Below are 12,707 nucleotides of genomic sequence, written 5' to 3'. Positions count from 1 at the left end.
ATTTAAAATACAATTATATAATATATTTATAGCTAGAAGCACGTCTCGGTGGTTTCGCTTTTGCCTAGCGCCGAGAGGTCGCCCAGTTCGATCCCGTGAGTTGACCTCGATTGAAAAGAATTTCTTCTGAGTATACTATCTGTAATGCTGCTGGTCAGACTTGGATATTTGTGACTCCAAGTTGATGGTTTTCTATCAGAGTTTACCAATTTATCTGATTTCATTGTTGAAACGGTTCCTCCATCAAATTGGCAAAAACCATCCTACCCACTATGTCACCACTATTTGAATATGATTTATGTATGTACAATAAAATTTATGTACAAAATTCATATATGTCTCGTAAATTTCGAGTGTAATTTATGTGCTACAATTTAATGCACATAAATTAAAACAGTGACATACATCAATTTAACTATCACAAATAAAACAGTAACAATAAATAATAAAAATATAAGTATTATAAATAAATACGACCCCGTCAGTTTCCATCTGAAGAAAATTCAATATATCAAACAAGCTAAATATAAAGCACAAGAGCTAAAAAGTATACAAAATCACACTATAATCAGTCCTGTAATGATGATTATAAAACTAGGTAAATTCTTGAGTTTGTAAATGAAAAAGCTCAAAGGTAGAAAATGATTTTTTTCTACAAGCTGTATTTTAGAGTAAAAATCATTTATTTAATTACAATTTTTTTAAACAATAAATTATTATAGCCAATGAGCATTTACATTTCAAAATTTATGAACGCAAATATTTTACATTTCAATTTCAAATTTAGAGGATAAGAGAGAAATTTTTAAATTTCTAATTATGAGAAATGCTATAATTGTTGGTGAGTATATAAATAATTATCATCCAATTGGATTTTGGACTTTCTTCAAATTTAAAACCAGACCATTCAAGCAGTTCAGCCTTTCGTAAAATATAAGTTGAAACAGATAACAGAGGATGCTTTCTTTTTCTTAAAATGTAAGAATATACAATATATAAAATGTATTTCTATTATTCACATTATGAAAATAGTTTTGCGAAAAACAATCTATGTATATATTTAATGTGGCTAGATTAGTACATATAATAGCTGTACAAATGACGAGAACCATATGTAAAGTTAAATTAATAATATTTTATTTTATAATACTTAACTGTATTGTTAAACTATACTCTCTTTGCGTTACCAAGGGGATGTATTGTAGATATTTTAGGAAAGTCACATGCCACACATTGAGGCCATTCTCTGTCTCTTTATCGTCAAATTGTCTTCATACAAATACTAGGCGACAGTGCGCTGCAACGTCGCAGCGCAGTACAACAGAGTTAGTACAAAAGGCGACTTTGACGCGCAATATCGCACCACTCTTAGCACGTTCTATCTCATATAATTTCATACAAACAATTGTGGCGGCTCGCTTATACGACATGGTCGAGTTTGGTTGCCTTCCTGCGAGTGGGGACCAACCCGGCTGGGTTCGGAGAGCCACTACTCACTCTGTCTTCAGCTGTCATATAATAAACACGTGCATTAACATGCCAGTCGTCTCATTCGTTCATCCTCCATACAATATTTGGCCGCACTGCGTCTTTGCAATGTAGTGCCGCCACAATGATCCAAATTTCAAATAAACAAATTATATTAGATATTCTCTAACGGTGTGCAGTAATTTAATAACAAAATCTTAACCTAGTACATACAGACAGACTTTTACTACCATATAACGATAGAAAACTATTGAAGTATAATGTATAGAATAGTCATTCCTAACAAAAGTATCGCTTAAAAGCGAGCCATCGAAGAGAGAGACGGAAAGTCAGAAGAGAGACAAAAGAGTGAGGAAAAAAAATTCGTGGAAGTGATCGTCCCTTGACGTTCAGGGACGCACGGGCACATACAGATGTTCGGACTTTGTCGAACTAATACTACCACACAATTTCACTACTAGAGCCTATTTCAAAGAGATCCTACTGCTACAGAGTTTAACAATCAACTGAGCAAAACAGCCGAAATGGAGTTTTTGTAGCAACATTTTTGGAAGCTAAGAGCGCTTCTACCCATTCTAATTCAATGTAGAAAACTAAAAAAAATCGTAAGGAAGCTTTGAGCGGAGGGGAGTCGTCGCGGGAGCGGCGTTGTCTATGATCGGGCGGGCGATCGGCGTCTGCGTGTGTTGCGCGGCGAAGAGCGATCAGTTGGCAGCAGTGCGAGTGCGGCCGCCTCTGGTAGAGCCGCGGACGGGTGATCGCCGATCTCTGACGGGAGTCTTCAGCCGTCCGCATCCGCCTTCCCCCGCCCCGCACCCCGCTCGCGCCCCCCCAACATGTGCGAAAAGGACAAGTTCAACATCGACAGCATCATCACGAGACTCCTCGAAGGTCAGTCACCCCGCACACCCCACCCCACCCCACCCCACACCTCTCACCCCTCACCATCTGACGCCCCCTGTTTTGATTTCAGTGCGCGGACTCAAACCGGGCAAGAATGTGCAGCTGACGGAGTTCGAGATCCGAGGACTGTGCCTCAAGTCACGCGAGATCTTCCTCTCGCAGCCGATCCTGCTCGAGCTGGAGGCGCCGCTCAAGATCTGCGGTGAGTGTCTACTCTGCCCTTCACTTTACTTCACTTACACTACGGACGTAGAATGAATGGCGAATGGCGAATGGCGGCCCCGCCCCACCGGTCCCGTTTGACGTTTCTACCCGTCCGCCATTACGACAACATACCGTTCGTTTGACGGCTCTCTGCCCGCGATCGATACGCCCCGTGCCTCCCCACGACCCCCCCCGCCGCCCCTCTAAAATTTGGCGCGCCCTTTGACAGGTGACACTCCCCCCTCCCCCGCTCGCCTTGAAGACGTACGTCAGCCCCTCCCCCTCCCCACCATCTTGTTTACTGACGTCATCGAGCGGGACGCGCCCGCTAACGGAAAAGTAACAGTGCGTTGCACAAGTGACACTTGCCCACCCCTTTCACCGTTCTTTAAAACTTTCATTTCAGAGACGACCTTCGAATCCGTGCCCGGCTCGATCTGACCGACTTCCCCTCCGACCCACCCAAGAGCAGATCGTTCCCACGTTTGCCTTGTCAAATACATGCATGCATACATACAGACATACGTAGAACACCAATAGAAAGTCATGATGTGTGTGGTGTTCGCAGAAACTGCTTTTACTTATTCCTTTCAATTTGACGAATCACTCCTATCGATGGCTACATTGTCCACATCGGCCATTTCCCAATTGGTAGGCGCGAAAAGTTAGTTTATAACACACTAGTGGTTTTACCCGGCTTCGTACGGTATTTGTAAATGTGGCTAATCTAAGGCTGGCCGCGCACTAGGCAGCCAGGCTGCCGCAGCCAAAATATTGAGCAGCCAGAGTCGACGGCCAGTAGTCACCTTTCCGTCAAGCGTAGAAGAAATAATTCTTTACCTCTCGTTTCGTAAGAAACGCAAAGCAAAGAGAAGATTTTGGATTCATTCATTCAAACAAACAGCGTTTCCAGAATTGAATGGAGAAAGATGGATTGAAATGGTTTCAATAAAAATGCAAATTTTCCCAATTGCATTGGTGCCATCGATGGTAAACATATATGTAAGATTAATAAAACCAAGCTTTCCTCACACTTTGTATTTGTGATTTCCTACCATCTTCGTTTTTTCACATCTCGATCACTATATTCTTCTGAAGACATATCCCATATTGCCTTACGATTTAATCCGTTAACAGATATCCGTTACAGATAATCCTTGAAAGGTCACACAGTCTCTGGGATTCTATTCGCTATCCGCGGCGTAAAACTTCTGGCTGCTACGTCAAGTGCGCGGAGACTGAAGGCAGCCACATACATTCTACCTTGCAGGCTCTGGCTGCGTGCAGCCAGCTGGCTGCCGTGCAATCGTACGCGATCTATTGGCTGCCGCAGCCAGGAATTCTTGGCTGCCTAGTGCGCGGGCTCCAATGAGCCACCGTATGTTGGATTGGCTGCCTAGTGCGCGGCCAGTCTTACGTTTCACTTTAAGACGACTTTTTTATATCTTATCCGATCGTTTTCATAATTTGTCATATTGCTCATTTTGGTCATCAATATAAGTAAAAATGGATCCTCCGCCATTACGATGGTGCTAAAATATCGTGTAAGACGCGTTTGAAATCTGCCCGGCGAGATAGTCGTTGACGTTTGTTTAGCCTATTCTCACTTTTCGCCATGTCGGATTTCAATTGTTTAAACGCCTATAACTTTTTCTTTTTTTATAAAATTTGCTTTATTATTCGATTTATTTATTTGAACCGAAAAAAAGTAATATTTAACGAAACTTTGATTTGTTTTCGATGCTTGCAACAAACCTTACTAAGTCTCTTTCGAAATTATATATATTAGATAATAAAATACTTATTGAAATCTGTTCCTGATGTGTATTTGATTTTTGATTGGTTACAAAAGAATATTGGATAGTGAAAACACCAACGGTAATACAACTAAAGATAGTGGGAATAAGAGGGACAGGGAACAAGGAAGTAGAAATATCGAGATGAGAATACGATTCATCCTATTTTATCTTACACCCATGATTTCCTAATTGGAAGGCGCGAAAAGTTAGTTTATAACATATCATATTAAAATACTTTGTGAAATCTTCCTGAAACGTACCTAATTTTTGATTGGTTACAAAAGAAAATCCACTAATATTGAAGATACCAATGGTTATACAACTAAAGATAGTGGGAATAAAAGGGACAGGGAACAAGGAAGTAGAAATATCGAGATGAGAATACGATTCATCCTATTTTATCTTACACCCATGATTTCCTAATTGGAAGGCGCGAAAAGTTAGTTTATAACATATCATATTAAAATACTTTGTGAAATCTTCCTGAAACGTACCTAATTTTTGATTGGTTACAAAAGAAAATCCACTAATATTAAAGATACCAATGGTTATACAACTAAAGATAGTGGGAATAAAAGGGACAGGGAACAAGGAAGTAGAAATATCGAGACAGGAAAATACGATTCATTCTATTTTTTTCTTACACCTGTGATTTCCTAATTGGAAGGCGCGAAGAGTTAGTTTATAACTTATCATAATAAAACACTTAATCAAATCTTCCTGAAACCTGCGTAAGGTTACAAAAGAAAATCCACTAATAATGAAGATACTAACACTAATACTACTAAAGATAGTAGGAATAAAATGGACAGGGAAATAGAAATAAGACAGGAAAATACGATTCATCCTATTTTTACATACCTCCTTTGCATTTCACATGGCTTTCGTGTTAGTGGTCATTTTTTATTTATTACTAACCTCTTAGTTCACAAACGATTTGTTTCTTACATCAAAAGCTGGCAGACCTCCGAATATAATTGAATATTCTTGATGCTAAGTGTCATGATTATTTCTATCATCTGGAATCTGCCTCCAATCCACTCCCAATCCGAGTTCAAAGCGACATTTGCAATGATCCCGTCAGTTCTTTAATTCAGTCTGACCATCTTATGAGAGGCCGTCTTCTCGATCGCCTTTCCCTTAGTGTTCCAGTGCCTACCAGCTTAGCAATATAGCCAAAGTACGAAAGAATCATCTTTCTACATGCTGTGGAGAATCTCTCTGAAACTCCAAGCTCTTTGAGAATGCAAACGTTCATGCTGTTCGTCTTGTAGTCCATAGAATGTCCGGTATCCACCACCAGCACACATTTCAAAGCCCATCTAACATGGTCATTTCAATGAATATTGTTAAATTGTCATCGTTCTTAAACTGTGTGTGTGTTTATTCTTAAATAGAAGTACAAATGGAATATGCACTTCGATTGTTGGGTAAGTGTGAGGCTATTTATCCGACTCAAAACCACGCTCTTTGCCAGTTTGAGCAAGTGGTATCGCAGCCTAGGGATTCGTCAGTGTTCCTTAGTAAAGAGGCAAATAATGCATTCGTAATCTACTTGTAGTGATCTTTCTGCCTGTCGAATGAGCAAAGGATATTCCAGATTGAAGAGTGTTTCATTTTGGTGCTAAGAGTCTGTGCTTAATCAAACGAAACCATTTGACTACCTGTGAAACAATAAATGCAAATCTAAGTGATAGAATATGAGGAATAGGATAATGTTGGGATGATTATTTACACCCGTCACTTGGAAGCAGCACTATATTGATGATCGTTGCAGGCTCTATTTCATTCTCATTAAACACTCTGAGATTGTTTGCTTTAGGAATAATCCCATGGAGCATTTTATTGAAAATGCTCCAAGCTATGACAAACCATTAAATGCATTACTATTATGTATGTAGGAAAGATATTTCGAATGTGCATAGCGTATATAGGCAGTGTTTGCTAACTATCTAACTGTGTATAGGGCACTTGCCCTCTGGCAGGCCTGACGGATAAGGTGGTTTGATTGAATCCGCGTATATCATTCAGAATCCCTCGCATCCTCATCCCACATGCACATTGATATGTGACACAGACCTGTCTTTTAACCTGGCCGAGTCTTTCACTGTTCAACTATCTAAACCATGATTATCCCAACGTATCCAATTGTCTAATTGAGAAGCACTAAACTGTGTACGGCTCACACAATTGTGCGGTTTATGACTCGCTTTCTGTTTTGTAATTTATGCGGCATCTATGTATTTATGATTTTTTTTAAATATTTTTTTGCATTTTGACTCTACTATGGCCTCTAAGAATACCTGTCTGAAAATGTTGTGATAATCCTTTGTGAGCGTGCGTGACAGTATTTTTCAAAATAAAATGTGATTCATTCGGACTTTTGCGAAATTCAACGTAACGATAAATAAAAACCCGCCCGTTGCTTACTAGTGACGCTCCAAATCGATTATTTGATGTTATCTTAATATACGTTCCGCATTTTTGGTTTTCGCCACGATAACAATGTAAAATAGTAGCGTTTATCCCCGCGTAAACTATATCAATACTACTAATCAGTGTAAATTTGAACAGATTATCTATCGGATGTGATGTAACGTTGAACTCTGATTTCTGAATCAAGATTTTAATGAATCATAATGAAAAGGAGCAAACGATTTGAGAATGTTCGTATGTAATATCAGCATTTGTTCAGTACATATGCATGTATATTTTCACAGCAAAATTGTCTTTAAATTCAATGGACTATCTTTGTTTTATTGTTTTGCCGTAACAAGCAATTCACGGGAAAATATAACACATAAACCATCCTCAGATTTTCGCTTTGTATGTAGTTTCCTCGTCTGCAAAAGGAAATTTTAAAATATAACTTGAATAGATTATTATTGAAAATAACTTTTACTCTACAATTGAGCAATACATTCCAATGAACGCTCGTCATTGATAATATTTAACTGCTATCTTGGGCTTGCGGTTTTGTGAAGAATTTTCCATTATATTTGTTTATATGTATATGAGCGATATATCGTATCTCGTGTATGCTTAAGTACGGCTAAGCCGTGTTGAGCTGTATCGATTTTTATTTGAACCGAAAATAGCTTCATTAATATTTCGTATCACAATGTCACATTTAATAATAAAGCAAAATAACCACGTCATCTTTCCTGTATTTAATTTCCCAAATCGTCCTGTATTTACATACATTTGAATAAAAAAAACTGGCTGTGCTGTGCGTCCGATGAGGAAAGTTTCCACACAGTCGTAAAAATTTACATTAATATCGAGTTTTTGAAACTTGTTTACCTTATGTCGATTTTTGCATAAAGAAATCACGAGGTGTTTGTAGAAGTCGTTTCATTCATTTTATGTACCATTTGTATGTTGTTTAAATGTGATATTTGATTTTTTTTTTTTGTTATTCTTAATATGTTTTTAATTTTATAGGAGATATCCATGGACAGTATTATGATTTGCTGCGTTTGTTCGAGTATGGATGCTTCCCGCCGGAGTCCAACTATCTCTTCCTGGGGGATTACGTAGATAGAGGCAAACAGTCGCTGGAGACAATTTGCTTATTACTCGCGTACAAAATTAAATATCCTGAAAATTTCTTTTTATTAAGAGGAAATCATGAATGTGCCAGTATAAACAGGATTTATGGGTGAGTGATGTCGATCGGTTACACGACAATTGGTGCAAGTCCAAAATGTTCAACGACAAAATGTACCCGAAAATTAGTGCACTGACAAAATGTACCCGCGACAAAATGTTCAAGCGACAAAATGTTCAAAAATGTTCAAAATGTTCAACCGTATCCAATATTTTCTTATTTAAATTGAAAAAAAAACTTTCCGAGCGTATGAACTGCAGATTACATTGCATTAGTTTATATGGCAGGGCTTCTCAACCGTCTCCAAAATTTTCTTTATTTCAAATGAATAATCTACTTTTCATCGTACACATCGCGGGCGTTATTAAATTAGTATAAATGTCAGGGGTTCTCAACCGTATCCAATATTTACGTATTTAAATTGAAAAAAAAAAACTTTTTAATCGTATTGCAGATGTCATTGAATTATATGTATATATATATATATATATATATATATATATATATATATATATATATATATATATATATATATATATATATATATATATATATATATATATATATATATATATATATATATATATATATATATATATATATATATATATATATATATATATATATATATATATATATATATATATATATATATATATATATATATATATATATATATATATATATATATATATATATATATATATATATATATATATATATATATATATATATATATATATATATATATATATATATATATATATATATATATATATATATATATATATATATATATATATATATATATATATATATATATATATATATATATATATATATATATACATATAATTCAATGACATCTGCAATACGATTAAAAAGTTTTTTTTTTTCAATTTAAATACGTAAATATTGGATACGGTTGAGAACCCCTGTCATTTATACGAATTTAATAACGCCCGCGATGTGTACGATAAAAAGTAAATTATTCATTTGAAATAAAGAAAATTTTGGAGACAGTTGAGAAGCCCTGCCATATAAACTAATGCAATGTAATCTGGAGTTCATACGCTTAGAAAGTTTTTTTTTCAATTTAAATAAGAAAATATTGGATACGGTTGAGAACCCCTGACATTTATACTAATTCAATGACATCTTAAAATGATATTCAATGAGTCACAATGACATTCGCTTAAAATGTAATTGTTCAATTTAAATAAGAATATGTTGGTACGGTTGAGAACACCTTTAATTTAATAACATCCGCGATCTATACGATAAAAAGTACCATATACATCGATAAATATAATACAATAAAAAGTTACTTTTGCCATTAAAATAGGATAATTTAGGATTTTTGAACATTTTGTCGCTTGAACATTTTTTCCGTTTACATTTTGTCGCGGGTACATTTTGTCAGTGCACTAATTTTCGGGTACATTTTGTCGTTGAACATTTTGGACTTGCACCAATTGTCGCGTCCCCATGTCGATCGGTATATAAGTGTTTTTTTACATACCTCTTTTATTAATATGTGAATGGTAGATTTATTAATGTGTTATATTATCATTTTCAGTTTTTACGATGAATGTAAACGTCGGTACAACATCAAACTGTGGAAAACGTTTACAGATTGTTTTAACTGTTTACCTGTTGCGGCTATCGGTGAGTTTTTAGTTTGGCTTTGACATCCGTTTCGAATTTTTTCCGACTCTTTTGTTTTAATTGACGTTTGTGAACTTTCCAGTTGATGAGAAAATATTTTGTTGTCACGGTGGATTGTCTCCGGACTTGCAATCCATGGAACAAGTGCGACGCATTATGCGGCCTACAGATGTGCCTGATGTTGGACTCTTATGTGACTTACTTTGGTCAGATCCTGACAAAGACACTAATGGTTGGGGTGAAAATGATCGCGGTGTCAGCTTTACATTCGGCCACGAGGTTAATATGCGATTCAGACCCTCATCTGCGGTGCTTTTATATTATGAAAACTTTCGTTTGAACTGTTGGTCATTTAAAATGTTATACTACGTATGTTTCAGATCGTTAATAAGTTCCTATCCAAACACGATTTCGACTTAATTTGTCGAGCGCATCAAGTAGTTGAAGACGGCTATGAATTTTTCGCCAAGAGACAATTAGTTACTCTGTTTTCTGCACCTAATTACTGTGGAGAGTTTGACAATGCTGGTACGCTCAGTCTTCTGTTGTGTTTGTTTGTTTGTTTGTGTGATGTCAAATCATGAAAAATATTGTATTGTGATTTGAAATTTTTAGGAGCAATGATGTCAGTGGACGAAACTCTCATGTGCAGTTTCCAAATTTTGAGACCCGCTGAAAAGCGCAATGTAAGTCATATTCCTGCTTGTCGACCGGTCACGCCGCCCCGTGGGACTGTAAACAAGAGCAAGAAGAAGTAAATATTTTAATATTAGTTTCTGCAATAATTTAGTTTTTAACAAAAAAATCGATTTGTCTAATTTTTAAAAAGAGTTTTTTTTTCCAAAAATACACTAATCTCTTGATTATTCAACGTGAGACATGGGAAAGCATTTTCGCCTGAACGGCGATGCTGACCGAATTTATTATTGTTTAATTTACTATATAATATAGATATTCTTGCATCTATTTATCTCGAACCTGGTATCACGTTTTGTATGTTGTTGTATACTTTGTCTGCTGCACTTGATTGTTTACTTAATTTTTAAGCTTGGTTCGAACTGTGATGTTTGAAAGATAGTGGTAAAATTTGTTAAATGTATGAAGCTTCAAGCTGTTTGATTGTTTTTATTTGAAATATATGTTAAAATAAAATTATCAGGTTTACCAAAGATGCAAATAAATAAATGAATGAATAAATCAGTCTTGACGACAAGTCTCCTATCTCACGCAGGATAACCAAGCAAAATTATACTGACCTGACTTGTGATATGGGTTTATTGTATATAAATAAGTTTGAATAGTAGTTCTCGATTTATAAGGGAGTTGCAAATAGACAATGTAAATCTATATATTAGTTATTCTTTGAGGAGTAAACTAACATTAGAATTTTTTTTATTTTATATAACTATATTTTAACATTTGGTTTTGTTGATTAATAATGTCACTGTTTAATGTTAGTCGTTGTATTATAAACATAGCTTTCCACAGAATATTTTAAAATTAAGGTGTCGAATTGGAATTATTATTTTACATTAGTTATTGCTTATCTTTAATAAAATGACTTGAGAAATCTCGGCACATTTTTTTATGCAATTTTTATGATTTTTAAATGTGGTTAAAAATCGAGAGCTAATTTAGCATTATTTTTATTATGTGTCACACCCATCATTCCCTCACATTATTTTCATATATCCTGTGTGAAGTACAAAAAAAAACAAAAACATCAAGACCATGTATCTTTCTAATTGCAAAAACATACATTACAATACAGTTTCAATAGGACTATCCAGTTTTTTTTTGTTTTTTTATTTATTTTTATTATATTTCTGTATCAGGTTGAGATGTGACGAATCTTATTCGACGATTTTACTTACATATTTTGTTATTTTCATAGAGGAGTTTTTCACACGTAGCCAATAATTTTCGTATTCACAAACTCACGTATTTTTTCTTTTTTTTTTCTCTTTTGCTATCCACTCATCACAATCCCGCTGCGGCAGTTAATGGACGGTTGGAGGAAGTCCGCCGTAGCCCGCCCTGCCAGCATGCACCACCACCCACCAGTACTGAGTACGCCAGCCTTGGACTAACACTCACAGCTTCGAATCACTTTTCTTTACTTGAGAGTTATTTTTATGGCACTTCCGTTATATTTTTTCCCAGTTAGAGTTTCATACCACTTTCTCATCCGAGTCGTAAAAGTTACATATATCGAGATACAGATTTATACATGATATCATTTGAAACGTATATTGTTCGCTTTGTATTTTAGGAATACTTGAAAAAATCAGATTTATTATTGATATGTTCTATTATTATTATTTGCATCTATGAAGTTTATTTGTTTTGTTTGTAATGTTGATCTTTGCAAATTATCAATGAATAAAAACGTCTCCACCAATAATTGACTAAATAACTACTTATTGAATTCGAAAGATGTTTAATGATTGTAGTATTAATTTAGGGATAATATTAATTATTTAATATAATTTTATTTATAAATTTAGCTTACAAATGAATGAAAAAATAGTCATAAATAGCAATGTCGCGAGTGAATATCGTATTTTATCTGTGTATTTTAAAAACTGCTCGTGTATTTTTTGAGCGTGCTATCAAAAACATATGAATTTTATTTTAGTTCACAATTCATCGGTTTTTGTTTTTAAATTTACCTCTTTTAAAACAGATCAATTATATTTTCGACCTGCGTAGATAGCTTTAATTATATACATATATGTTTCGGTGGGTGGATCACAAAGATGACAGATTGCAGTCGATCGAAGGAATGAATGTGTTGATTTGATGATTTTAATGTGTCTCATTTGATGAATATGTGTCGCTCCCTCTCCCCCATACTTTGTTTATAGCGTTTGTCAGAATATGCCATCTTTGACTTGGCGCCAAAGCACATTGTAATTATTTGTATTTTTTATTATCATTGTAATTTATATTATCTTCTAGATTTAAATTAAATATACTCGAGTATTTAAGAAAATACAAACTCTTTCTATTTTTTTGCTGTCTATATTACCTCT

At 35.1% G+C, this 12,707-nt stretch overlaps 1 protein-coding gene across 2 annotated transcripts; it reads left to right on the top strand.

The window, feature by feature from the left end:
• Positions 1–2,124: 2,124 nt before the first annotated feature.
• On the top strand, positions 2,125–12,686 carry LOC143912465 (serine/threonine-protein phosphatase PP1-gamma catalytic subunit B). Of its 2 annotated transcripts, XM_077431761.1 has the most exons (8): positions 2,125–2,379; positions 2,462–2,593; positions 7,839–8,055; positions 9,584–9,672; positions 9,755–9,951; positions 10,053–10,200; positions 10,288–10,426; positions 11,673–12,686. In XM_077431761.1, the coding sequence occupies exons 1-8, from the start codon at positions 2,325–2,327 to the stop codon at positions 11,674–11,676; spliced, it is 981 nt and encodes a 326-aa protein (XP_077287887.1). In that variant the 5' UTR covers positions 2,125–2,324; the 3' UTR covers positions 11,677–12,686. The 2 variants fall into 2 exon arrangements, with proteins under 2 accessions (XP_077287887.1, XP_077287888.1); XM_077431762.1 differs by lacking the exon at positions 11,673–12,686 and having other exon boundaries at positions 2,143–2,379; positions 10,288–11,460.
• Positions 12,687–12,707: the final 21 nt, after the last annotated feature.

Source organism: Arctopsyche grandis, chromosome 5 (assembly GCF_051622035.1).
Source record: "Arctopsyche grandis isolate Sample6627 chromosome 5, ASM5162203v2, whole genome shotgun sequence".
NCBI lineage: Eukaryota > Metazoa > Arthropoda > Insecta > Trichoptera > Hydropsychidae > Arctopsyche > Arctopsyche grandis.
This window is presented reverse-complemented; position numbering and strand designations above follow the sequence as displayed.